The sequence below is a fragment of the Takifugu rubripes genome, chromosome 7 (assembly GCF_901000725.2).
Source record: "Takifugu rubripes chromosome 7, fTakRub1.2, whole genome shotgun sequence".
Taxonomy (NCBI): domain Eukaryota; kingdom Metazoa; phylum Chordata; class Actinopteri; order Tetraodontiformes; family Tetraodontidae; genus Takifugu; species Takifugu rubripes.
This window is the reverse complement of record NC_042291.1, coordinates 8,144,750-8,172,126: the sequence shown is the minus strand read 5'-3', so window position 1 is coordinate 8,172,126 and position 27,377 is coordinate 8,144,750. Positions and strand designations below refer to the sequence as shown.

Sequence of the window (27,377 nt, the reverse complement as noted above, 5' to 3'; positions counted from 1 at the left end):
AGGCAGGCAGGCAGGCAGGCAAACAGGAATACGCTGGAAAGTAATCGGGAACGAACAACGATCTGGCAGGGAGCAGGTGTGCCTCCGGGTTTCAAGATAAGCGTTCATTAGAGTCCTGATGCACAACAGGAGTGCGGGGCGAGGCGGATCACGGGCATGATTGCCCCCAGCTGTGACAGGTGTGGCTCCTGGTTTTCTCGACAGATTTAAATAAAACCAGGTTCTAAAGTAGAAACTGGGTGAAGTCCTGAGTAGATGTGAAAAGAACTTGTATTTCTGCTTGAGTGCAGTATTTGATGACTGGAACCACCTCTGGGTTTATCTGGTTTATATCTAAATATAAGGTTTGGGTTTTTATCTTTAATTTTGTATCCAACGCTTTTAGAATGAACTACAGTCAGATTTGAGAACCCTGCTCGCTGATGTCGGTTTGGACTTCTTTGACCTTTTAGGTTAGATGATGGTTCATCCTCTTCTTTTTATTCTATGATGAAGATATGACCATTTGCTGATTATAACATTTATGATATATGTCAGGTGCAACTAGAACAACAAATGTCCTCTAAAATGGAGTTTTTGATAACAAGTGTTGAATGTCCTGCACATCAAACTAAAGACTTTGTGTTTGTAAAGCAGTTAAACACCCAGAGCTCCGACTGAGCTAAATAGTACAGAAAGAAAATCAGTTGATAAACTTGAAACTATATTTTCAGATGCAAACAGGACTCAAAAAACATGTTCAGACAATAATTTAGGGAGTCATTCGTGTTTATTTGGATGATTTGGACATAACTGCAAACATTTTAGCTCTGTGAAGGCTGATGGACGTCATGGCAGAATGACAAAGTCCAGAAGAAACATCAGATATTGAAAATCACAGTGTCACTCAATACTTTCAAGTTGACAAAAAATAATCTAGTGTTATAGTTGGTGACATCAGGAGTGATCAGAACCTGCAGCAGACACCACATCCCCGCATTCAAGGACAGCAATTACAGCAAAACTTGCAGCGTTTAGGACTCCGCTTGTGTCTGTTGGTATACGGCATCTGTGTGAATGACAAGAGACATGAAGAACACCTTCAGCTCCAGCATCATCTTTCACTCATCTGCTTCAGTGTGAATGAGCTCAGTGTGTTTCGGTAGACTGAACCAACCTTCCAGGAGTCCACTGGCATCTCTTCATATACAGCAGCTCCATTATCATCCATCACTGGCACCTCCACATCTTCCACCTGTCCATGAACAGTGAACATTTACAAGCAGAGCCATATTTGATCAGCCTGACAAAACTCTATCAGCCCAAAAAGAGACTGAAATGAGAGCAGGTGGAGTTCTTACTTCACTGAGAGGAAGAGCAGAGCTCTCCTGGAGACAAATGAGGGCCAGCAGGACGGCCGCAACAACAGCAACACTGAAGGTCTTCATCTCTGGAGGGCTGAACTGCTCCAACTGGTTCCGGGCTTTGACTCTTGTGCAGGTGACTCTTGTGAGCTCCTCTGACTTCTCCTGTCTGATGGTTGTGTGGACAGAATGTGTTGGTATTTATACGCTCCTGGACCTCTGTTGCCTCATCACTGACAGTAGCTCCAGGTCAGTTGATGCTGCCAGACTTGCACAACTCCCAGGTTGTTGCTGGGAATGGGAATGGGAATTTCTGCAACTGAAGGTAACTGGAACTTCTCTCTTTGTTTGTCGGATGCATCATCAATCATTTCTATGCTTCTTACTTTTTTGGCAATGCTACTTATTTGCAGTTTTCTGATATTGGGAAATTACAAACAAACTTGATCAGCAGATAAACTCAAGTCATTTCAAATGGCAATAATGACAATTAAAAACCATAAACTATGTAAAACTAATCTAGAACAGTAACAGGTCAATTGTCTTTATCACTCAGGGGCGTAGACCGTTAAATATTGTTAGGAACGCCCCTGGTGTTTTCCTCTCGCACTCCCTTGTGTTTCTTTTCATGCTTTCCCCTGTGTGTTTATTCACTGGTTGTGCACGGCAGCTTCCTGGTTCATTCCAGCCTGCTATTACATACCTGCAAGTCACCCCTGGCTCATCATCTGACCTGCCTTCTGCTTTTAAAGACTGGGCCACATTTCTATATTTTCCAATTTGTTGTTCAACTCTCTGTGCTGCCTGACAGCAGCTCCAGGTCAGTTGATGCTGCCAGACTTGCACAACTCCCAGGTTGTTGCTGGGAATGGGAATGGGAATTTCTGCAACTGAAGGAAACTGGAGCTTCTCTCTTTGTCTGATGCACCATCAATAATTTCTGTGCATCTTACTGGTTTGGTGATGTCACGTGTTTGAAGTTTTCTGATATTGTAAAAATTAAAACAAACTTGATCAGCAGATAAAACTCAAATCTATTCAAATGGCAATAATGACAATGAAAAACCAAAAACTGTGGAAAACAAATTTATAACATGAACAGTTATATTTTCTTTCTCACTCAGGGACATAGACTCTTAAATATACTATATTTGAAATTATTTCATTTTAGAGAATCGTGTGTCTAAACCATAGCTTAATTCTTGGAAACAACATTCTTTATGGTGTTATTAGAGTGTTAGATTCTGGAATCCATAAAAGCATCAGATAAATATAATACATTGAAACATGTGATTTTATCATGTTAAAATGAACATGCTACAGAATAGAGAAATAAAACCTTTGATCATTATTTTGGCTCTTCTTGTCCACCCCAGCTGTTGCTTTTGTATTCAGTAAAATAAATATTCCTTAAAGACAAAGAGTTATTGGAGCCTTAAGGTGGAAACATTGAGGAAAGAGGAGTGAAACCAGAAACTGGAATCAAATGGATTTATTTAATCTTGTTGTATCGAGGGATCCTGTGGAGAGTTTTCACTGGTTAAAATAGAATATTACTGAAATATTTGTCCATAGGGGAGTGTCTTAATCTTAACATTCATGCAAAGTGTCATCATTATAAAAAAGAGACGCATATTTGAACTTCTTTCCTGGTGTGGATCCTGGATTTCTCTACAGATTTAAATAAAACCAGGTTCTAAAGTAGAAAATGGGTGAAGTCCTGAGTAGATGTGAAAAAGAACTTGTATTTCTGCTTGAGTGCAGTATTTGATGACTGGAACCACCTCTGGGTTTATCTGGTTTATATCTAAATATAAGGTTTGGTTTTTTTATCTTTAATTTTGTATCCAACACTTTTAGAATGAACTACAGTCAGATTTGACAACCCTGCTCACTGATGTCAGTTTGGACTTCTTCGACCTTTTAAGTTAGATGATGGTTCATCCTCTTCTTCTTATTCTATGGTGCAACTAGAACAACAAATGTCCTCTAAAATGGAGTTTTTGATAACAAGTGTTGAATGTCCTGCACATCAAACTAAAGACTTTGTGTTTGTAAAGCAGGAAAACACCCAGAAAGAAAATCGGTTGATAAACTTGAAACTATATTTTCAGATGCAAACAGTACTCAAAGAACACGTTCAGACAATAATTTAGGGAGTCATTAGTGTTTATTTGGATCACTTGGACATAACTGCAAACATTTCAGCTCCGTGAAGGCTGATGGACGTCATGGCAGAATGACAAAGTCCAGAAGAAACATCAGATATTGAAAATCACAGTGTCACTCAATACTTTCAAGTTGACAAAAAATAATCTAGTGTTATAGTTGGTGACATCAGGAGTGATCAGAACCTGCAGCAGACGCCACATCCACTCATTCCAGGACAGCAATTACAGCAAAACTTGCAGCGTTTAGGACTCCGCTTGTGTCTGTTGGTATACGGCATCTGTGTGAATGACAAGAGACATGAAGAACACCTTCAGCTCCAGCATCATCTTTCACTCATCTGCTTCAGTGTGAATGAGCTCAGTGTGTTTTAGTAGAATGAACCAACCTTCCAGGAGTCCACTGGCATCTCTTCATATACAGCAGCTCCATTATCATCCATCACTGGCACCTCCACATCTTCCACCTGATCATGAACAGTGAACATTTACAAGCGGAGCCATATTTGATCAGCCTGACAAAACTCTATCAGCCCAAAAAGAGACTGAAATGAGAGCAGGTGGAGTTCTTACTTCACTGAGAGGAAGAGCAGAGCTCTCTTGGAGACAAATGAGGGCCAGCAGGACGGCCGCAACAACAGCAACACTGAAGGTCTTCATCTCTGGAGGGCTGAACTGCTCCAACTGGTTCCGGGCTTTGACTCTTGTGCAGGTGACTCTTGTCAGCTCCTCTGACTTCTCCTGTCTGATGGTTGTGTGGACAGAATGTGTTGGTATTTATACGCTCCTGGACCTCTGTTGCCTCATCACTGACAGCAGCGCCAGGTCAGTTGATGCTGCCAGACTTGCACAACTCCCAGGTTGTTGCTGGGAATGGGAATGGGAATTTCTGCAACTGAAGGTAACTGGAACTTCTCTCTTATTTCGAGGCGTTTTACTGGTTTGGTGATGTCACGTGTTTGTAGTTTTCTGATATTGTAAACATTAAAACAAACTTGATCAGCACATAAAACACATCTATTTAAATGGGAATAATGACAATGAAAAATGTCTCATGACAATGTCTCAAACAAATTTATAACATGAACAGTTATATTTTATTTATCACTCAGGGACATAGACTCTTAAATATATATTTGAAATTATTTCATTTTAGAGAATCGTGTGTCTAAACCATAGCTTAATTCTTGGAAACAACATTCTTTATGGTGTTATGAGAGTGTTAGATTCTGGAATCCATAAAAGCATCAGATAAATATAATACATTGAAACATGTGATTTTATCATGTTAAAATGAACATGCTACAGAATAGAGAAATAAAACCTTTGATCATTATTTTGGCTCCTCTTGTCCACCTCAGCTGTTGCTTTTGAACCTGCAGCAGATTCCACATCCCTTGATCTGCTGATCAGACCTTGATCAGCAGATAAACTCAAGTCATTTCAAATGGCAATAATGACAATTAAAAACCATAAACTGTGTAAAACTAATCTAGAACAGTAACAGGTCAATTGTCTTTATCACTCAGGGGCGTAGACCGTTAAATATTGTTAGGAACGCCCCTGGTGTTTTCCTCTCGCACTCCCTTGTGTTTCTTTTCATGCTTTCCCCTGTGTGTTTATTTACTGGTTGTGCACGGCAGCTTCCTGGTTCATTCCAGCCTGCTATTACATACCTGCAAGTCACCTCTGGCTCATCATCTCACCTGCCTTCTGCTTTTAAAGACTGGGCCACATTTCTATATTTTCCAATTTGTTGTTCAACTGTCTGTGGTAACAGTGTGGCTCCAATGACTCCGCCTTAATTTGTATGTTTGATTGTTCCTGGTCTCGTGCCTCGTGTTCACTGTGCCTGTGCCTTGCTTTCACGCTCCCAACTCTTTCGCCTGAGCCCGCTCATCACACCCAAACTGCTCTTTCTACTTTGTAGATTTCGTTCATCTTTGCGTTTTTGTGGATTGCCAAGCCCTCAGTAAAATCTAATTCCTGATTCACTTAAATCAATCATGTCTGACTCTGTTTTGTCTCTTTTTTGGTGATCAGTTCGTGTTTACAATTTCTGAGATAATACAGTGTGTCTAATTAAAAACAGTGTGTCGAAACCACAGCTGTGTTCTTGGAAACATTGCTATTGTGTTATTAGAGTGTTAGATTCTGGATTCCATAAAAGCATCAGATAAATATAATACATTTAAACGTGTGATTTTTTTCATGTTAAAATGAACATGCTACAAAATAGAGAAATAAAACCTTTGACCATTATTTTGGCTCTTCTTGTCCACCTCAGCTCTTGCTTTTGTATTCAGTAAAATAAATATTCCTTAAAGACAAAGAGTGATTAGAGCGTTAAGGTGGAAACATTGAGGAAAGAGGAGTGAAACCTGAAACTGGAATCAAATGGTTTCATTTAATCTTGTTGTATCGAGGAATCATGTGGAGAGTTTTCACTGGTTAAAATGGAATATTACTGAAATATTTGTCCATAGGGGAGTGTCTTAATCTGAACATTCATGCAATGTTTAACCATCATAAAAAAGAGACACATATTTTAACTTCATTCCTGGTGTGGATCCTGGTTTTCTCTACAGATTTAAATAAAACCAGGTTCTAAAGTAGAAAATGGGTGAAGTCCTGAGTAGATGTGAAAAAGAACTTGTATTTCTGCTTGAGTACAGTATTTGATGACTGGAACCACCTCTGGGTTTATCTGGTTTATATCTAAATATAAGGTTTGGTTTTTTTATCTTTAATTTTGTATCCAACACTTTTAGAATGAACTACAGTCAGATTTGACAACCCTGCTCACTGATGTCAGTTTGGACTTCTTCGACCTTTTAAGTTAGATGATGGTTCATCCTCTTCTTCTTATTCTATGGTGCAGCTAGAACAACAAATGTCCTCTAAAATGGAGTTTTTGATAACAAGTGTTGAATGTCCTGCACATCAAACTAAAGACTTTGTGTTTGTAAAGCAGGAAAACACCCAGAAAGAAAATCGGTTGATAAACTTGAAACTATATTTTCAGATGCAAACAGTACTCAAATAACACGTTCAGACAATAATTTAGGGAGTCATTAGTGTTTATTTGGATCACTTGGACATAACTGCAAACATTTCAACTCCGTGAAGGCTGATGGACGTCATGGCAGAATGACAAAGTCCAGAAGAAACATCAGATATTGAAAATCACAGTGTCACTCAATACTTTCAAGTTGACAAAAAATAATCTAGTGTTATAGTTGGTGACATCAGGAGTGATCAGAACCTGCAGCAGACACCACATCCCCGCATTCCAGGACAGCAATTACAGCAAAACTTGCAGCGTTTAGGACTCCGCTTGTGTCTGTTGGTATACGGCATCTGTGTGAAGGACAAGAGACATGAAGAACACCTTCAGCTCCAGCATCATCTTTCACTCATCTGCTTCAGTGTGAATGAGCTCAGTGTGTTTCAGTAGACTGAACCAACCTTCCAGGAGTCCACTGGCATCTCTTCATATACAGCAGCTCCATTATCATCCATCACTGGCACCTCCACATCTTCCAACTGTCCATGAACAGTGAACATTTACAAGCAGAACCATATTTGATCAGCCTGACAAAACTCTATCAGCCCAAAAAGAGACTGAAATGAGAGCAGGTGGAGTTCTTACTTCACTGAGAGGAAGAGCAGAGCTCTCCTGGAGACAAATGAGGGCCAGCAGGACGGCCGCAACAACAGCAACACTGAAGGTCTTCATCTCTGGAGGGCTGAACTGCTCCAACTGGTTCCGGGCTTTGACTCTTGTGCAGGTGACTCGTGTCAGCTCCTCTGACTTCTCCTGTCTGATGGTTGTGTGGACAGAATGTGTTGGTATTTATACGGTCCTGGACCTCTGTTGCCTCATCACTGACAGCAGCTCCAGGTCAGTTGATGCTGCCAGACTTGCACAACTCCCAGGTTGTTGCTGGGAATGGGAATGGGAATTTCTGCAACTGAAGGTAACTGGAACTTCTCTCTTTGTTTGTCGGATGCATCATCAATCATTTCTATGCTTCTTACTTTTTTGGCAATGCTACTTATTTGCAGTTTTCTGATATTGGGAAATTACAAACAAACTTGATCAGCAGATAAACTCAAGTCCTTTCAAATGGCAATAATGACAATTAAAAACCATAAACTGTGTAAAACTAATCTAGAACAGTAACAGGTCAATTGTCTTTATCACTCAGGGGCGTAGACCGTTAAATATTGTTAGGAACGCCCCTGGTGTTTTCCTCTCGCACTCCCTTGTGTTTCTTTTCATGCTTTCCCCTGTGTGTTTATTCACTGGTTGTGCACGGCAGCTTCCTGGTTCATTCCAGCCTGCTATTACATACCTGCAAGTCACCTCTGGCTCATCATCTCACCTGCCTTCTGCTTTTAAAGACTGGGCAACATGTCTATATTTTCCAATTTGTTGTTCAACTCTCTGTGCTGCCAGACTTGCACAACTCCCAGGTTGTTGTTGGGAATGGGAATGGGAATTTCTGCAACTGAAGGAAACTGGAACTTCTCTCTTTGTTTGTCTGATGCACCATCAATAATTTCTGTGCATCTTACTGGTTTGGTGATGTCACGTATTTGTAGTTTTCTGATATTATAAAAATTAAAACAAACTTGATCAGCACATAAAACTCAAATCTATTCAAATGGCAATAATGACAATGAAAAACCAAAAACGGTGTAAAATAAATTTATAACATGAACAGATATATTTTCTTTATCACTCAGGGGCGTAGACTCTTAAATATATATTTGAAATGAATTACATTTTAGAGAATCGTGTGTCTAAACCATAGCTGAATTCTTGAAAAAAATAATTTTTTATGGTGTTATTAGAGTGTTAGATTCTGAATTCCATAAAAGCATCAAATTAATATAATACATTGAAACATGTGATTTTATCATGTTAAAATGAACATGCTACAGAATAGAGAAATAAAACCTTTGACCATTATTTTGGCTCTTCTTGTCCACCTCAGCTGTTTCTTTTGTATTCAGTAAAATAAATATTCCTTAAAGACGAAGAGTGATTGGAGCGTTTGGGTGGAAACATTGAGGAAAGAGGAGTGAAACCAGAAAACTGGAATCAAATGGATTCATTTAATCTTGTTGTATCGAGGAATCCTGTGGAGAGTTTTCACTGGTTAAAATAGAATATTACTGAAATATTTGTCCATCCATGAGTGTCTTATTCTAAACATGTTTGCAAAGTGTCATCATCATAAAAAAGAGAGACATATTTTAACTTTTTCCTGGTGTGGATCCTGGTTTTCTCTACAGATTTAAATGATTCAGGTTCAAAAGTAGAAAATGAGTGAAGTCCTGAGTAGATGTGAAAAGAACCTGTATTTCTGCTTGAGTGCAGTATTTGATGACTGTAACCACTTATGGGTTTATCTGGTTTATATCTAAATATCTGCCATGTTTTTTTTTTTTACTTTTATTGTGTATCTAACACTTTTAGAATGAACTACAGTCAGATTTGACAACCCTGCTCACTGATGTCAGTTTGGACTTCTTTGACCTTTTAAGGTTAGATGATGGTTCATCCTCTTCTTCATATTCTATGATCAAGATATGACCATTCGCTGATTATAACATTTATGATTCATTTCAAGTGCAACTGGAACAACAAATGCTCTTTAAAATTGAGTTTTTGATGACAAGTGTTGAATGTCCTGAACATCAAACTAAAGACTTTGTGTTTGTAAAGCAGGAAAACACCCAGAGCTCCGACTGAGCTAAAAAGTACAGAAATAACATCAGTTCATGCATTGAAACTATATTTTCAGATGCAAAAAGGACTGAAAGAACACGTTCAGACAATAATTTAGGGAGTCATTAGTGTTTATTTGGATCACTTGGACATAACTGCAAACATTTCAGCTCCGTGAAGGCTGATGGACGTCATGGCAGAATGACAAAGTCCAGAAGAAACATCAGATATTGAAAATCACAGTGTCACTCAATACTTTCAAGTTGACAAAAAATAATCTAGTGTTATAGTTGGTGACATCAGGAGTGATCAGAACCTGCAGCAGACGCCACATCCCCGCATTCCAGGACAGCAATTACAGCAAAACTTGCAGCGTTTAGGACTCCGCTTGTGTCTGTTGGTATACGGCATCTGTGTGAAGGACAAGAGACATGAAGAACACCTTCAGCTCCAGCATCATCTTTCACTCATCTGCTTCAGTGTGAATGAGCTCAGTGTGTTTTAGTAGAATGAACCAACCTTCCAGGAGTCCACTGGCATCTCTTCATATACAACAGCTCCATTATCATCCATCACTGGCACCTCCACATCTTCCACCTGACCATGAACAGTGAACATTTACAAGCGGAGCCATATTTGATCAGCCTGACAAAACTCTATCAGCCCAAAAAGAGACTGAAATGAGAGCAGGTGGAGTTCTTACTTCACTGAGAGGAAGAGCAGAGCTCTCTTGGAGACAAATGAGGGCCAGCAGGACGGCCGCAACAACAGCAACACTGAAGGTCTTCATCTCTGGAGGGCTGAACTGCTCCAACTGGTTCCGGGCTTTGACTCTTGTGCAGGTGACTCTTGTCAGCTCCTCTGACTTCTCCTGTCTGATGGTTGTGTGGACAGAATGTGTTGGTATTTATACGGTCCTGGACCTCTGTTGCCTCATCACTGACAGCAGCTCCAGGTCAGTTGATGCTGCCAGACTTGCACAACTCCCAGGTTGTTGCTGGGAATGGGAATGGGAATTTCTGCAACTGAAGGTAACTGGAACTTCTCTCTTATTTCGAGGCGTTTTACTGGTTTGGTGATGTCACGTGTTTGTAGTTTTCTGATATTGTAAACATTAAAACAAACTTGATCAGCACATAAAACACATCTATTTAAATGGGAATAATGACAATGAAAAATGTCTCATGACAATGTCTCAAACAAATTTATAACATGAACAGTTATATTTTATTTATCACTCAGGGACATAGACTCTTAAATATATATTTGAAATTATTTCATTTTAGAGAATCGTGTGTCTAAACCATAGCTTAATTCTTGGAAACAACATTCTTTATGGTGTTATGAGAGTGTTAGATTCTGGAATCCATAAAAGCATCAGATAAATATAATACATTGAAACATGTGATTTTATCATGTTAAAATGAACATGCTACAGAATAGAGAAATAAAACCTTTGATCATTATTTTGGCTCCTCTTGTCCACCTCAGCTGTTGCTTTTGAACCTGCAGCAGATTCCACATCCCTTGATCTGCTGATCAGACCTTGATCAGCAGATAAACTCAAGTCATTTCAAATGACAATAATGACAATTAAAAACCATAAACTGTGTAAAACTAATCTAGAACAGTAACAGGTCAATTGTCTTTATCACTCAGGGGCGTAGACCGTTAAATATTGTTAGGAACGCCCCTGGTGTTTTCCTCTCGCACTCCCTTGTGTTTCTTTTCATGCTTTCCCCTGTGTGTTTATTTACTGGTTGTGCGCGGCAGCTTCCTGGTTCATTCCAGCCTGCTATTACATACCTGCAAGTCACCTCTGGCTCATCATCTCACCTGCCTTCTGCTTTTAAAGACTAGGCCACATTTCTATATTTTCCAATTTGTTGTTCAACTGTCTGTGGTAACAGTGTGGCTCCAATGACTCCGCCTTAATTTGTATGTTTGATTGTTCCTGGTCTCATGCCTCGTGTTCACTGTGCCTGTGCCTTGCTTTCACGCTCCCAACTCTTTCGCCTGAGCCCGCTCATCACACCCAAACTGCTCTTTCTACTTTGTAGATTTCGTTCATCTTTGCGTTTTTGTGGATTGCCAAGCCCTCAGTAAAATCTAATTCCTGATTCACTTAAATCAATCATGTCTGATTCTGTTTTGTCTCTGTTTTGGTGATCAGTTCGTGTTTACAGTTTCTGAGATAATACAGTGTGTCTAATTAAAAACAGTGTGTCGAAACCACAGCTGTGTTCTTGGAAACATTGCTATTGTGTTATTAGAGTGTTAGATTCTGGATTCCATAAAAGCATCAGATAAATATAATACATTTAAACGTGTGATTTTTTTCATGTTAAAATGAACATGCTACAAAATAGAGAAATAAAACCTTTGACCATTATTTTGGCTCTTCTTGTCCACCTCAGCTGTTTCTTTTGTATTCAGTAAAATAAATATTCCTTAAAGACAAAGAGTGATTAGAGCGTTTGGGTGGAAACATTGAGGAAAGAGGAGTGAAACCTGAAACTGGAATCAAATGGTTTCATTTAATCTTGTTGTATCGAGGAATCCTGTGGAGAGTTTTCACTGGTTAAAACTGAATATTACTGAAATATTTGTCCATCCAGGAGCGTCTTAATCTGAACATTCATGCAATGTTTAACCATCATAAAAAAGAGACACATATTTTAACTTCATTCCTGGTGTGGATCCTGGTTTTCTCTACAGATTTAAATAAAACCAGGATCTAAAGTAGAAAATGGGTGAAGTCCTGAGTAGATGCGAAAAGAACCTGTATTTCTGCTTGAGTGCAGTATTTGATGACTGTAACCACCTCTGGGTTTATCTGGTTTATATCTAAATATAAGGTTTGGTTTTTTTTTTACTTTTATTTTGTAACCAACACTTTTAGAATGAGCTACAGTCAGATTTGACAACCCTGCTCACTGATGTCAGTTTGGACTTCTTTGACCTTTTAGGTTAGATGATGGTTAATCATTTTCATATTATTCTGTGATGAAGATATGACCATGTGGTGATTAGAACATTTAGGATACATGTCAGGTGCAACCAGAACAACAAATGCTCTTTAAAATGGAGTTTTTGATGACAAGTGTTGAATGTCCTGCACATCAAACTAAAGACTTTGTGTTTGTAAAGCAGTTAAACACCCAGAGCTCCGACTGAGCTAAATAGTACAGAAAGAAAATCAGTTGATAAACTTGAAACTATATTTTCAGATGCAAACAGGACTCAAAGAACACATTCAGACAATAATTTAGGGAGTCATTAGTGTTTATTTGGATCACTTGGACATAACTGCAAACATTTCAGCTCCGTGAAGGCTGATGGACGTCATGGCAGAATGACAAAGTACAGAAGGAACATCAGATATTGAAAATCACAGTGTCAATTATTACTTTCAAGTTGACAAAAAATAATCTCGTGTTATAGTTGGTGACATCAGGAGTGATCAGAACCTGCAGCAGACACCACATCCCCGCATTCCAGGACAGCAATTACAGCAAAACTTGCAGCGTTTAGGACTCCGCTTGTGTCTGTTGGTATACGGCATCTGTGTGAAGGACAAGAGACATGAAGAACACCTTCAGCTCCAGCATCATCTTTCACTCATCTGCTTCAGTGTGAATGAGCTCAGTGTGTTTCAGTAGACTGAACCAACCTTCCAGGAGTCCACTGGCATCTCTTCATATACAGCAGCTCCATTATCATCCATCACTGGCACCTCCACATCTTCCAACTGTCCATGAACAGTGAACATTTACAAGCAGAGCCATATTTGATCAGCCTGACAAAACTCTATCAGCCCAAAAGAGACTGAAATGAGAGCAGGTGGAGTTCTTACTTCACTGAGAGGAAGAGCAGAGCTCTCCTGGAGACAAATGAGGGCCAGCAGGACGGCCGCAACAACAGCAACACTGAAGGTCTTCATTTCTGGAGGGCTGAACTGCTCCAACTGGTTCCGGGCTTTGACTCTTGTGCAGGTGACTCTTGTCAGCTCCTCTGACTTCTCCTGTCTGATGGTTGTGTGGACAGAATGTGTTGGTATTTATACGCTCCTGGACCTCTGTTGCCTCATCACTGACAGCAGCTCCAGGTCAGTTGATGCTGCCAGACTTGCACAACTCCCAGGTTGTTGCTGGGAATGGGAATGGGAATTTCTGCAACTGAAGGTAACTGGAACTTCTCTCTTTGTTTGTCGGATGCATCATCAATCATTTCTATGCTTCTTACTTTTTTGGCAATGCTACTTATTTGCAGTTTTCTGATATTGGGAAATTACAAACAAACTTGATCAGCAGATAAACTCAAGTCCTTTCAAATGGCAATAATGACAATTAAAAACCATAAACTGTGTAAAACTAATCTAGAACAGTAACAGGTCAATTGTCTTTATCACTCAGGGGCGTAGACTCTTAAATATATATTTGAAATGAATTCATTTTAGAGAATCGTGTGTCTAAACCATAGCTGAATTCTTGAAAAAAATAATTTTTTATGGTGTTATTAGAGTGTTAGATTCTGAATTCCATAAAAGCATCAAATTAATATAATACATTGAAACATGTGATTTTATCATGTTAAAATGAACATGCTACAGAATAGAGAAATAAAACCTTTGACCATTATTTTGGCTCTTCTTGTCCACCTCAGCTGTTTCTTTTGTATTCAGTAAAATAAATATTCCTTAAAGACAAAGAGTGATTGGAGCGTTTGGGTGGGAACATTAAGGAAAGAGGAGTGAAACCAGAAAACTGGAATAAAATGGATTCACTTAATCTTGTTGTATCGAGGAATCCTGTGGAGAGTTTTCACTGGTTAAAATCGAATATTACTGAAATATTTGTCCATCCATGAGTGTCTTATTCTAAACATGTTTGCAAAGTGTCATCATCATAAAAAAGAGAGACATATTTTAACTTTTTCCTGGTGTGGATCCTGGTTTTCTCTACAGATTTAAATGATTCAGGTTCTAAAGTAGAAAATGAGTGAAGTCCTGAGTAGATGTGAAAAGAACCTGTATTTCTGCTTGAGTGCAGTATTTGATGACTGTAACCACTTCTGGGTTTATCTGGTTTATATCTAAATATCTGCCATGTTTTTTTTTTTAACTTTTATTGTGTATCTAACACTTTTAGAATGAACTACAGTCAGATTTGACAACCCTGCTCACTGATGTCAGTTTGGACTTCTTTGACCTTTTAAGGATAGATGATGGTTCATCCTCTTCTTCATATTCTATGATCAAGATATGACCATTCGCTGATTATAACATTTATGATTCATTTCAAGTGCAACTGGAACAACAAATGCTCTTTAAAATGGAGTTTTTGATGACAAGTGTTGAATGTCCTGAACATCAAACTAAAGACTTTGTGTTTGTAAAGCAGGAAAACACCCAGAGCTCCGACTGAGCTAAAAAGTACAGAAAGAAAATCAGTTCATGCATGGAAACTATATTTTCAGATGCAAAAAGGACTGAAAGAACACGTTCAGACAATAATTTAGGGAGTCATTAGTGTTTATTTGGATCACTTGGACATAACTGCAAACATTTCAGCTCCGTGAAGGCTGATGGACGTCATGGCAGAATGACAAAGTCCAGAAGAAACATCAGATATTGAAAATCACAGTGTCACTCAATACTTTCAAGTTGACAAAAAATAATCTAGTGTTATAGTTGGTGACATCAGGAGTGATCAGAACCTGCAGCAGACACCACATCCCCGCATTCCAGGACAGCAATTACAGCAAAACTTGCAGCGTTTAGGACTCCGCTTGTGTCTGTTGGTATACGGCATCTGTGTGAAGGACAAGAGACATGAAGAACACCTTCAGCTCCAGCATCATCTTTCACTCATCTGCTTCAGTGTGAATGAGCTCAGTGTGTTTCAGTAGACTGAACCAACCTTCCAGGAGTCCACTGGCATCTCTTCATATACAGCAGCTCCATTATCATCCATCACTGGCACCTCCACATCTTCCAACTGTCCATGAACAGTGAACATTTACAAGCAGAACCATATTTGATCAGCCTGACAAAACTCTATCAGCCCAAAAGAGACTGAAATGAGAGCAGGTGGAGTTCTTACTTCACTGAGAGGAAGAGCAGAGCTCTCCTGGAGACAAATGAGGGCCAGCAGGACGGCCGCAACAACAGCAACACTGAAGGTCTTCATCTCTGGAGGGCTGAACTGCTCCAACTGGTTCCGGGCTTTGACTCTTGTGCAGGTGACTCTTGTCAGCTCCTCTGACTTCTCCTGTCTGATGGTTGTGTGGACAGAATGTGTTGGTATTTATACGGTCCTGGACCTCTGTTGCCTCATCACTGACAGCAGCTCCAGGTCAGTTGATGCTGCCAGACTTGCACAACTCCCAGGTTGTTGCTGGGAATGGGAATGGGAATTTCTGCAACTGAAGGTAACTGGAACTTCTCTCTTATTTCGAGGCGTTTTACTCGTTTGGTGATGTCACGTGTTTGTAGTTTTCTGATATTGTAAACATTAAAACAAACTTGATCAGCACATAAAACACATCTATTTAAATGGGAATAATGACAATGAAAAAACATAAACTGTCTCAAACAAATTTATAACATGAACAGTTATATTTTATTTATCACTCAGGGACATAGACTCTTAAATATATATTTGAAATTATTTCATTTTAGAGAATCTTGTGTTTAAACCATAGCTTAATTCTTGGAAACAACATTCTTTATGGTGTTATGAGAGTGTTAGATTCTGGAATCCATAAAAGCATCAGATAAATATAATACATTTAAACATGTGATTTTATCATGTTAAAATGAACATGCTACAGAATAGAGAAATAAAACCTTTGATCATTATTTTGGCTCCTCTTGTCCACCTCAGCTGTTGCTTTTGAACCTGCAGCAGATTCCACATCCCTTGATCTGCTGATCAGACCTTGATCACCAGATAAACTCAAGCCATTTCAAATGGCAATAATGACAATTAAAAACCATAAACTGTGTAAAACTAATCTAGAACAGTAACAGGTCAATTGTCTTTATCACTCAGGGGCGTAGACCGTTAAATATTGTTAGGAACGCCCCTGGTGTTTTCCTCTCGCACTCCCTTGTGTTTCTTTTCATGCTTTCCCCTGTGTGTTTATTTACTGGTTGTGCGCGGCAGCTTCCTGGTTCATTCCAGCCTGCTATTACATACCTGCAAGTCACCTCTGGCTCATCATCTCACCTGCCTTCTGCTTTTAAAGACTAGGCCACATTTCTATATTTTCCAATTTGTTGTTCAACTGTCTGTGGTAACAGTGTGGCTCCAATGACTCCGCCTTAATTTGTATGTTTGATTGTTCCTGGTCTCATGCCTCGTGTTCACTGTGCCTGTGCCTTGCTTTCACGCTCCCAACTCTTTCGCCTGAGCCCGCTCATCACACCCAAACTGCTCTTTCTACTTTGTAGATTTCGTTCATCTTTGCGTTTTTGTGGATTGCCAAGCCCTCAGTAAAATCTAATTCCTGATTCACTTAAATCAATCATGTCTGATTCTGTTTTGTCTCTGTTTTGGTGATCAGTTCGTGTTTACAGTTTCTGAGATAATACAGTGTGTCTAATTAAAAACAGTGTGTCGAAACCACAGCTGTGTTCTTGGAAACATTGCTATTGTGTTATTAGAGTGTTAGATTCTGGATTCCATAAAAGCATCAGATAAATATAATACATTTAAACGTGTGATTTTTTTCATGTTAAAATGAACATGCTACAAAATAGAGAAATAAAACCTTTGACCATTATTTTGGCTCTTCTTGTCCACCTCAGCTGTTTCTTTTGTATTCAGTAAAATAAATATTCCTTAAAGACAAAGAGTGATTAGAGCGTTTGGGTGGAAACATTGAGGAAAGAGGAGTGAAACCTGAAACTGGAATCAAATGGTTTCATTTAATCTTGTTGTATCGAGGAATCCTGTGGAGAGTTTTCACTGGTTAAAACTGAATATTACTGAAATATTTGTCCATCCAGGAGCGTCTTAATCTGAACATTCATGCAATGTTTAACCATCATAAAAAAGAGACACATATTTTAACTTCATTCCTGGTGTGGATCCTGGTTTTCTCTACAGATTTAAATAAAACCAGGATCTAAAGTAGAAAATGGGTGAAGTCCTGAGTAGATGTGAAAAGAACCTGTATTTCTGCTTGAGTGCAGTATTTGATGACTGTAACCACCTCTGGGTTTATCTGGTTTATATCTAAATATAAGGTTTGGGTTTTTTTTTACTTTTATTTTGTAACCAACACTTTTAGAATGAGCTACAGTCAGATTTGACAACCCTGCTCACTGATGTCAGTTTGGACTTCTTTGACCTTTTAGGTTAGATGATGGTTAATCATTTTCATATTATTCTGTGATGAAGATATGACCATGTGGTGATTAGAACATTTAGGATACATGTCAGGTGCAACCAGAACAACAAATGCTCTTTAAAATGGAGTTTTTGATGACAAGTGTTGAATGTCCTGCACATCAAACTAAAGACTTTGTGTTTGTAAAGCAGTTAAACACCCAGAGCTCCGACTGAGCTAAATAGTACAGAAAGAAAATCAGTTGATAAACTTGAAACTATATTTTCAGATGCAAACAGGACTCAAAGAACACATTCAGACAATAATTTAGGGAGTCATTAGTGTTTATTTGGATCACTTGGACATAACTGCAAACATTTCAGCTCCGTGAAGGCTGATGGACGTCATGGCAGAATGACAAAGTACAGAAGGAACATCAGATATTGAAAATCACAGTGTCAATTATTACTTTCAAGTTGACAAAAAATAATCTCGTGTTATAGTTGGTGACATCAGGAGTGATCAGAACCTGCAGCAGACACCACATCCCCGCATTCCAGGACAGCAATTACAGCAAAACTTGCAGCGTTTAGGACTCCGCTTGTGTCTGTTGGTATACGGCATCTGTGTGAAGGACAAGAGACATGAAGAACACCTTCAGCTCCAGCATCATCTTTCACTCATCTGCTTCAGTGTGAATGAGCTCAGTGTGTTTCAGTAGACTGAACCAACCTTCCAGGAGTCCACTGGCATCTCTTCATATACAGCAGCTCCATTATCATCCATCACTGGCACCTCCACATCTTCCAACTGTCCATGAACAGTGAACATTTACAAGCAGAGCCATATTTGATCAGCCTGACAAAACTCTATCAGCCCAAAAGAGACTGAAATGAGAGCAGGTGGAGTTCTTACTTCACTGAGAGGAAGAGCAGAGCTCTCCTGGAGACAAATGAGGGCCAGCAGGACGGCCGCAACAACAGCAACACTGAAGGTCTTCATTTCTGGAGGGCTGAACTGCTCCAACTGGTTCCGGGCTTTGACTCTTGTGCAGGTGACTCTTGTCAGCTCCTCTGACTTCTCCTGTCTGATGGTTGTGTGGACAGAATGTGTTGGTATTTATACGCTCTTGGACCTCTGTTGCCTCATCACTGACAGCAGCTCCAGGTCAGTTGATGCTACCAGACTTGCACAACTCCCAGGTTGTTGCTGGGAATGGGAATGGGAATTTCTGCAACTGAAGGTAACTGGAACTTCTCTCTTTGTTTGTCGGATGCATCATCAATCATTTCTATGCTTCTTACTTTTTTGGCAATGCTACTTATTTGCAGTTTTCTGATATTGGGAAATTACAAACAAACTTGATCAGCAGATAAACTCAAGTCCTTTCAAATGGCAATAATGACAATTAAAAACCATAAACTGTGTAAAACTAATCTAGAACAGTAACAGGTCAATTGTCTTTATCACTCAGGGGCGTAGACTCTTAAATATATATTTGAAATGAATTCATTTTAGAGAATCGTGTGTCTAAACCATAGCTGAATTCTTGAAAAAAATAATTTTTTATGGTGTTATTAGAGTGTTAGATTCTGAATTCCATAAAAGCATCAAATTAATATAATACATTGAAACATGTGATTTTATCATGTTAAAATGAACATGCTACAGAATAGAGAAATAAAACCTTTGACCATTATTTTGGCTCTTCTTGTCCACCTCAGCTGTTTCTTTTGTATTCAGTAAAATAAATATTCCTTAAAGACAAAGAGTGATTGGAGCGTTTGGGTGGGAACATTAAGGAAAGAGGAGTGAAACCAGAAAACTGGAATAAAATGGATTCACTTAATCTTGTTGTATCGAGGAATCCTGTGGAGAGTTTTCACTGGTTAAAATCGAATATTACTGAAATATTTGTCCATCCATGAGTGTCTTATTCTAAACATGTTTGCAAAGTGTCATCATCATAAAAAAGAGAGACATATTTTAACTTTTTCCTGGTGTGGATCCTGGTTTTCTCTACAGATTTAAATGATTCAGGTTCTAAAGTAGAAAATGAGTGAAGTCCTGAGTAGATGTGAAAAGAACCTGTATTTCTGCTTGAGTGCAGTATTTGATGACTGTAACCACTTCTGGGTTTATCTGGTTTATATCTAAATATCTGCCATGTTTTTTTTTTAACTTTTATTGTGTATCTAACACTTTTAGAATGAACTACAGTCAGATTTGACAACCCTGCTCACTGATGTCAGTTTGGACTTCTTTGACCTTTTAAGGATAGATGATGGTTCATCCTCTTCTTCATATTCTATGATCAAGATATGACCATTCGCTGATTATAACATTTATGATTCATTTCAAGTGCAACTGGAACAACAAATGCTCTTTAAAATGGAGTTTTTGATGACAAGTGTTGAATGTCCTGAACATCAAACTAAAGACTTTGTGTTTATAAAGCAGGAAAACACCCAGAGCTCCGACTGAGCTAAAAAGTACAGAAAGAAAATCAGTTCATGCATTGAAACTATATTTTCAGATGCAAAAAGGACTGAAAGAACACGTTCAGACAATAATTTAGGGAGTCATTAGTGTTTATTTGGATCACTTGGACATAACTGCAAACATTTCAGCTCCGTGAAGGCTGATGGACGTCATGGCAGAATGACAAAGTCCAGAAGAAACATCAGATATTGAAAATCACAGTGTCACTCAATACTTTCAAGTTGACAAAAAATAATCTAGTGTTATAGTTGGTGACATCAGGAGTGATCAGAACCTGCAGCAGACACCACATCCCCGCATTCCAGGACAGCAATTACAGCAAAACTTGCAGCGTTTAGGACTCCGCTTGTGTCTGTTGGTATACGGCATCTGTGTGAAGGACAAGAGACATGAAGAACACCTTCAGCTCCAGCATCATCTTTCACTCATCTGCTTCAGTGTGAATGAGCTCAGTGTGTTTCAGTAGACTGGACCAACCTTCCAGGAGTCCACTGGCATCTCTTCATATACAGCAGCTCCATTATCATCCATCACTGGCACCTCCACATCTTCCACCTGTCCATGAACAGTGAACATTTACAAGCGGAGCCATATTTGATCAGCCTGACAAAACTTAATTAGCCCAAAAAGAGACTGAAATGAGAGCAGGTGGAGTTCTTACTTCACTGAGAGGAAGAGCAGAGCTCTCCTGGAGACAAATGAGGGCCAGCAGGACGGCCGCAACAACAGCAACACTGAAGGTCTTCATCTCTGGAGGGCTGAACTGCTCCAACTGGTTCCGGGCTTTGACTCTTGTGCAGGTGACTCTTGTCAGCTCCTCTGACTTCTCCTGTCTGATGGTTGTGTGGACAGAATATGTTGGTATTTATACGCTCCTGGACCTCTGTTGCCTCATCACTGACAGCAGCTCCAGGTCAGTTGATGCTGCCAGACTTGCACAACTCCCAGGTTGTTGCTGGGAATGGGAATGGGAATTTCTGCAACTGAAGGAAACTGGAGCTTCTCTCTTTGTTTGTCTGATGCACCATCAATAATTTCTGTGCATCTTACTGGTTTGGTGATGTCACGTGTTAGCAGTTTTCTGATATTGTAAAAATTAAAACAAACTTGATCAGCAGATAAAACTCAAATCTATTCAAATGGCAATAATGACAATGAAAAACCAAAAACTGTGGAAAACAAATTTATAACATGAACAGTTATATTTTCTTTCTCACTCAGGGACATAGACTCTTAAATATACTATATTTGAAATTATTTCATTTTAGAGAATCGTGTGTCTAAACCATAGCTTAATTCTTGGAAACAACATTCTTTATGGTGTTATTAGAGTGTTAGATTCTGGAATCCATAAAAGCATCAGATAAATATAATACATTGAAACATGTGATTTTATCATGTTAAAATGAACATGCTACAGAATAGAGAAATAAAACCTTTGATCATTATTTTGGCTCTTCTTGTCCACCCCAGCTGTTGCTTTTGTATTCAGTAAAATAAATATTCCTTAAAGACAAAGAGTGATTGGAGCATTAAGGTGGAAACATTGAGGAAAGAGGAGTGAAACCAGAAACTGGAATCAAATGGATTTATTTAATCTTGTTGTATCGAGGGATCCTGTGGAGAGTTTTCACTGGTTAAAATAGAATACAGTATTACTGAAATATTTGTCCATAGGGGAGTGTCTTAATCTTAACATTCATGCAAAGTGTCATCATTATAAAAAAGAGACGCATATTTGAACTTCATTCCTGGTGTGGATCCTGGTTTTCTCTACAGATTTAAATAAAACCAGGTTCTAAAGTAGAAAATGGGTGAAGTTCTGAGTAGATGTGAAAAAGAACTTGTATTTCTGCTTGAGTGCAGTATTTGATGACTGGAACCACCTCTGGGTTTATCTGGTTTATATCTAAATATAAGGTTTGGTTTTTTTTATCTTTAATTTTGTATCCAACACTTTTAGAATGAACTACAGTCAGATTTGACAACCCTGCTCACTGATGTCAGTTTGGACTTCTTCGACCTTTTAAGTTAGATGATGGTTCATCCTCTTCTTCTTATTCTATGGTGCAACTAGAACAACAAATGTCCTCTAAAATGGAGTTTTTGATAACAAGTGTTGAATGTCCTGCACATCAAACTAAAGACTTTGTGTTTGTAAAGCAGGAAAACACCCAGAAAGAAAATCGGTTGATAAACTTGAAACTATATTTTCAGATGCAAACAGTACTCAAAGAACACGTTCAGACAATAATTTAGGGAGTCATTAGTGTTTATTTGGATCACTTGGACATAACTGCAAACATTTCAGCTCCGTGAAGGCTGATAGACCTCATGGCAGAATGACAAAGTCCAGAAGAAACATCAGATATTGAAAATCACAGGGTCAACTATTACTTTCAAGTTTACTAAAAATAATCTAGTGTTATTGTTGGTGACATCAGGAGTGATCAGAACCTGCAGCAGACACCACATCCACTCATTCTAGGACAGCAATTACAGCAAAACTTGCAGCGTTTAGGACTCCGCTTGTGTCTGTTGGTATACGGCATCTGTGTGAAGGACAAGAGACATGAAGAACACCTTCAGCTCCAGCATCATCTTTCACTCATCTGCTTCAGTGTGAATGAGCTCAGTGTGTTTCAGTAGACTGAACCAACCTTCCAGGAGTCCACTGGCATCTCTTCATATACAGCAGCTCCATTATCATCCATCACTGGCACCTCCACATCGTCCACCTGTCCATGAACAGTGAACATTTACAAGCAGAACCATATTTGATCAGCCTCACAAAACTCTATCAGCCCAAAAAGAGACTGAAATGAGAGCAGGTGGAGTTCTTACTTCACTGAGAGGAAGAGCAGAGCTCTCCTGGAGACAAATGAGGGCCAGCAGGACGGCCGCAACAACAGCAACACTGAAGGTCTTCATTTCTGGAGGGCTGAACTGCTCCAACTGGTTCCGGGCTTTGACTCTTGTGCAGGTGACTCTTGTCAGCTCCTCTGACTTCTCCTGTCTGATGGTTGTGTGGACAGAATGTGTTGGTATTTATACGCTCCTGGACCTCTGTTGCCTCATCACTGACAGCAGCTCCAGGTCAGTTGATGCTGCCAGACTTGCACAACTCCCAGGTTGTTGCTGGGAATGGGAATGGGAATTTCTGCAACTGAAGGTAACTGGAACTTCTCTCTTATTTTGAGGCGTTTTACTGGTTTGGTGATGTCACGTGTTTGTAGTTTTCTGATATTGTAAACATTAAAACAAACTTGATCAGCACATAAAACACATCTATTTAAATGGGAATAATGACAATGAAAAAACATAAACTGTCTCAAAAAAATGTATAACATGAACAGTTATATTTTCTTTATCACTCAGGGACATAGACTCTTAAATATACATTTGAAATTATTTCATTTTAGAGAATCGTGTGTCTAAACCATAGCTGAATTCTTGGAAACAACATTCTTTATGGTGTTATTAGTGTTAGATTCTGGAATCCATAAAAGCATCAGATAAATATAATACATTTAAACATGTGATTTTATCATGTTAAAATGAACATGCTACAGAATAGAGAAATAAAACCTTTGATCATTATTTTGGCTCCTCTTGTCCACCTCAGCTGTTGCTTTTGTATTCAGTAAAATAAATATTCCATAAAGACAAAGAGTGATTAGAGCATTAAGGTGGAAACATTGAGGAAAGAGGAGTGAAACCAGAAATTGGAATCAAATGGATTCATTTAATCTTGTTGTATCGAGGAATCCTGTGGAGAGTTTTCACTGGTTAAAATAGAATACAGTATTACTGAAATATTTGTCCATAGGGGAGTGTCTTAATCTTAACATTCATGCAAAGTGTCATCATTATAAAAAAGAGACGCATATTTGAACTTCATTCCTGGTGTGGATCCTGGTTTTCTCTACAGATTTAAATAAAACCAGTATCTAAAGTAGAAAATGGGTGAAGTCCTGAGTAGATGTGAAAAGAACTCGTATTTCTGCTTGAGTGCAGTATTTGATGACTGTAACCACCTCTGGGTTTATCTGGTTTATATCTAAATATAAGGTTTGGGTTTTTTTATCTTTAATTTTGTATCCAACACTTTTAGAATGAACTACAGTCAGATTTGACAACCCTGCTCACTGATGTCAGTTTGGACTTCTTTGACCTTTTAGGTTAGATGATGGTTCATCCTCTTCTTCTTATTCTATGGTGCAACTAGAACAACAAATGTCCTCTAAAATGGAGTTTTTGATAACAAGTGTTGAATGTCCTGCACATCAAACTAAAGACTTTGTGTTTGTAAAGCAGGAAAACACCCAGAGCTCCGACTGGGTGAAATAGAAAATTGGTTGATAAACTTGAAACTATATTTTCAGATGCAAACAGGACTCAAAGAACACGTTCAGACAATAATTTCGGGAGTCTTTAGTGTTTATTTGGATCACTTGGACATAACTGCAAACATTTCAGCTCTGTGAAGGCTGATGGACGTCATGGCAGAATGACAAAGTCCAGAAGAAACATCAGATATTGAAAATCACAGTGTCACTCAATACTTTCAAGTTTACTAAAAATCCTACAGTGTTATTGTTGGTGACATCAGGAGCGATCAGAAGTCACAGCAGACACCACATCCACTCATTCCAGGACAGCAATTACAGCAATACCTGCAGTGTTTAGGACTCCGCTTGTGTCTGTTGGTATACGGCATCTGTGTGAAGGACAAGAGACATGAAGAACACCTTCAGCTCCAGCATCATCTTTCACTCATCTGCTTCAGTGTGAATGAGCTCAGTGTGTTTCAGTAGACTGGACCAACCTTCCAGGAGTCCACTGGCATCTCTTCATATGCAGCAGCTCCATTATCATCCATCACTGGCACCTCCACATCTTCCAACTGTCCATGAACAGTGAACATTTACAAGCAGAGCCATATTTGATCAGCCTGACAAAACTCTATCAGCCCAAAAAGAGACTGAAATGAGAGCAGGTGGAGTTCTTACTTCACTGAGAGGAAGAGCAGAGCTCTCCTGGAGACAAATGAGGGCCAGCAGGACGGCCGCAACAACAGCAACACTGAAGGTCTTCATCTCTGGAGGGCTGAACTGCTCCAACTGGTTCCGGGCTTTGACTCTTGTGCAGGTGACTCTTGTCAGCTCCTCTGACTTCTCCTGTCTGATGGTTGTGTGGACAGAATGTGTTGGTATTTATACGCTCCTGGACCTCTGTTGCCTCATCACTGACAGCAGGTCCAGGTCAGTTGCTGTTTCCAGACTTGCACAACTCCCAGGTTGTTGCTGGGAATGGGAATGGGAATTTCTGCAACTGAAGGTAACTGGAACTTCTCTCTTTTTTTCGTCTGATGCACCATCAATCATTTTTTGGCTTCTTACAGGTTTTTTGATTTCTTGTTTTTGCCGTTTTCTGATATTGTGAAATGGCAAATAAACTTGATCAGCAGACCCTTTAGATTCTGATATGAAGGTACAACACAACTTATTATATGTTAGTTTTGCCTTATATGGATAATCTTAATATTTGGAAATCATCCTGATTTTCCATTTTTTCCACTTTTCCATTTGTGCGGTGAAATAGCTAACATAGAGGATTTATATTCATTCATACTCACATCATAAGGTCAATTGAGTGTCGCCCATCCATCAATCCCCACATTGCCAAATGTCTTTTCAGAAATTCGGGAAGAAGTTGGAGTACCTGGAGAAAACCCATTCGGACGTGGAGAACATTGAAACTGCTGTAATATAGAAAATATATGGTAATTGTTTACAGAGGTTTTGCCAAATTTTAGATAATCTTGAAAGTGTGTTGTTTATTGACATAAAGATCTTTTTAAAAATGTGTTTAATTGGAACATTCATGATGTGAGTGTGGTGGCTTTGAATCAAAGTGATCAACTGTATCCATCCATCCATCCATCCATCCATCCTCTACCGCTTATCCGGGGTCGGGTCGCGGGGGCAGCAGCCTAAGAAGAGAAGCCCAGACTTCCAGCTCATCCGGGGGGATCCCCAGGCGTTCCCAGGCCAGTCGAGAGACATAGTCTCTCCAACGTGTCCTGGGTCTTCCTGGGGGTCTCCTACCGGAGGGACATGCCCTGAACACCTCACCAGGGAGGCGCCCAGGGGGCATCCTCTCAACATGGAGGAGCAGTGGCTCTACTCCGAGCTCCTCCCGGCGTCCGAGAGCTTCGCCTTTTGGCTCAGCTCTCTCTTCACCACTACGGACCGGTGCAGAGTCCGCATTACTGCGGATGCCGCACCGATCCGCCTGTCGATCTCCTGCTCCATTCTTCCCTCACTCGTGAACAAGACCCCGAGGTACTTGAACTTCTCCACTTGGGGCAGGATCTCCTCCTTGACCCGGAGAAGGCACTCCAACTTTTTCCGGTTGAGAACCATGGCCTCGGATTTGGTGGTGCTGATTTTCATCCCAGCCGCTTCACATGCGGCGGCGAACCGATCCAGTGATCATTGGAAGTCACAGGCTGATGACGCCAACAGGACCACATCATCTGCAAAAAGCAGAGACCCGATCCTGAGGTCACCAAACTGGACCCCCTCAACACCATGACTGCACCTAGAAATTCTGTCAATAAAAATTATGAACAGAATCAGTGACAAAGGGCAGCCCTGGCGGAGACCAACCCTCACTGGAAACGAGTTCGACGTACTGCCAGCAATGCGGACCAAACTCTGACACTGATCGTACAGGGAGCGGACAGCCCGTATCAGCGGGCCCGACACCCCATACTCTCGGAGAACCCCCCACAGGACCCCCCGAGGGACACGGTCGAATGCCTTCTCCTAGTCCACAAAACACATGTGGACTGGTTGGGCAAACTCCCATGCACCCTCGAAGACCCTGCTGAGGGTGTAGAGCTGGTCCACTGTTCCACGCCCAGGACGAAAACCACATTGCTCCTCCTGAATCCGAGGTTCCACTATCCGGCGGACCCTCCTCTCCAGTACCCCTGAATAGACCTTACCAGGGAGGCTGAGGAGTGTGATCCTCCTATAGTTGGAACACACCCTCCGGTCCCCCTTCTTAAAAAGAGGGACTACCACCCCGGTCTGCCAATCCAGGGGCACCGCCCCCGATGTCCACGCAATGTTGCAGAGTCGAGTCAGCCACGGCAGCCCTACAACATCCAGAGCCTTAAGGAACTCTGGGCGGATCTCATCCACCCCCGGGGCCTTGCCACCGAGGAGTTTTTTGACTACCTCCGCAACTTCAGCCTCGGAGATATGAGAGCCTATC

The 27,377-nt window shown here is 40.0% G+C and overlaps 9 protein-coding genes across 9 annotated transcripts; all 9 read right to left on the bottom strand.

The window, feature by feature from the left end:
* Positions 1-750: 750 nt before the first annotated feature.
* Positions 751-1,514, bottom strand: LOC115250474 (hepcidin-like). Its single transcript, XM_029839115.1, has 3 exons — positions 1,341-1,514; positions 1,157-1,234; positions 751-1,048 (listed from the first exon to the last, which is right to left on the bottom strand). The coding sequence occupies exons 1-3, from the start codon at positions 1,425-1,427 to the stop codon at positions 980-982; spliced, it is 234 nt and encodes a 77-aa protein (XP_029694975.1). The 5' UTR covers positions 1,428-1,514; the 3' UTR covers positions 751-979.
* A 1,980-nt stretch (positions 1,515-3,494) lies between these two features.
* Positions 3,495-10,163, bottom strand: LOC115250344 (uncharacterized). Its single transcript, XM_029838528.1, has 8 exons — positions 9,955-10,163; positions 9,771-9,848; positions 9,579-9,662; positions 6,980-7,057; positions 6,820-6,871; positions 4,085-4,287; positions 3,901-3,978; positions 3,495-3,792 (listed from the first exon to the last, which is right to left on the bottom strand). The coding sequence occupies exons 1-8, from the start codon at positions 10,039-10,041 to the stop codon at positions 3,691-3,693; spliced, it is 762 nt and encodes a 253-aa protein (XP_029694388.1). The 5' UTR covers positions 10,042-10,163; the 3' UTR covers positions 3,495-3,690.
* On the bottom strand, positions 6,716-7,327 carry LOC115250473 (hepcidin-like). The gene is made up of 3 exons (XM_029839113.1): positions 7,164-7,327; positions 6,980-7,057; positions 6,716-6,871 (listed from the first exon to the last, which is right to left on the bottom strand). The coding sequence occupies exons 1-3, from the start codon at positions 7,248-7,250 to the stop codon at positions 6,770-6,772; spliced, it is 267 nt and encodes an 88-aa protein (XP_029694973.1). The 5' UTR covers positions 7,251-7,327; the 3' UTR covers positions 6,716-6,769.
* A 2,355-nt stretch (positions 10,164-12,518) lies between the features above and the next one.
* Positions 12,519-13,309, bottom strand: LOC101074012 (hepcidin-like). The gene is made up of 3 exons (XM_003979040.3): positions 13,108-13,309; positions 12,925-13,002; positions 12,519-12,816 (listed from the first exon to the last, which is right to left on the bottom strand). Exons 1-3 carry the CDS (start codon positions 13,192-13,194, stop codon positions 12,715-12,717), a joined length of 267 nt encoding a protein of 88 aa, XP_003979089.2. The 5' UTR covers positions 13,195-13,309; the 3' UTR covers positions 12,519-12,714.
* A 1,457-nt stretch (positions 13,310-14,766) lies between these two features.
* Positions 14,767-15,558, bottom strand: LOC115250401 (hepcidin-like). The gene is made up of 3 exons (XM_029838809.1): positions 15,356-15,558; positions 15,173-15,250; positions 14,767-15,064 (listed from the first exon to the last, which is right to left on the bottom strand). Exons 1-3 carry the CDS (start codon positions 15,440-15,442, stop codon positions 14,963-14,965), a joined length of 267 nt encoding a protein of 88 aa, XP_029694669.1. The 5' UTR covers positions 15,443-15,558; the 3' UTR covers positions 14,767-14,962.
* A 2,356-nt stretch (positions 15,559-17,914) lies between these two features.
* LOC101069827 (hepcidin-like) lies at positions 17,915-18,705 on the bottom strand. The gene is made up of 3 exons (XM_003965899.3): positions 18,504-18,705; positions 18,321-18,398; positions 17,915-18,212 (listed from the first exon to the last, which is right to left on the bottom strand). The coding sequence occupies exons 1-3, from the start codon at positions 18,588-18,590 to the stop codon at positions 18,111-18,113; spliced, it is 267 nt and encodes an 88-aa protein (XP_003965948.2). The 5' UTR covers positions 18,591-18,705; the 3' UTR covers positions 17,915-18,110.
* Positions 18,706-20,161: 1,456 nt separating this feature from the next.
* On the bottom strand, positions 20,162-20,961 carry LOC101074233 (hepcidin-like). Its single transcript, XM_029838810.1, has 3 exons — positions 20,752-20,961; positions 20,568-20,645; positions 20,162-20,459 (listed from the first exon to the last, which is right to left on the bottom strand). Exons 1-3 carry the CDS (start codon positions 20,836-20,838, stop codon positions 20,358-20,360), a joined length of 267 nt encoding a protein of 88 aa, XP_029694670.1. The 5' UTR covers positions 20,839-20,961; the 3' UTR covers positions 20,162-20,357.
* Positions 20,962-22,344: 1,383 nt separating this feature from the next.
* Positions 22,345-23,142, bottom strand: LOC115250402 (hepcidin-like). The gene is made up of 3 exons (XM_029838816.1): positions 22,935-23,142; positions 22,751-22,828; positions 22,345-22,642 (listed from the first exon to the last, which is right to left on the bottom strand). The coding sequence occupies exons 1-3, from the start codon at positions 23,019-23,021 to the stop codon at positions 22,541-22,543; spliced, it is 267 nt and encodes an 88-aa protein (XP_029694676.1). The 5' UTR covers positions 23,022-23,142; the 3' UTR covers positions 22,345-22,540.
* A 1,370-nt stretch (positions 23,143-24,512) lies between these two features.
* On the bottom strand, positions 24,513-25,310 carry LOC101065951 (hepcidin-like). The gene is made up of 3 exons (XM_029838811.1): positions 25,103-25,310; positions 24,919-24,996; positions 24,513-24,810 (listed from the first exon to the last, which is right to left on the bottom strand). The coding sequence occupies exons 1-3, from the start codon at positions 25,187-25,189 to the stop codon at positions 24,709-24,711; spliced, it is 267 nt and encodes an 88-aa protein (XP_029694671.1). The 5' UTR covers positions 25,190-25,310; the 3' UTR covers positions 24,513-24,708.
* Between the last annotated feature and the right edge of the window lie 2,067 nt (positions 25,311-27,377).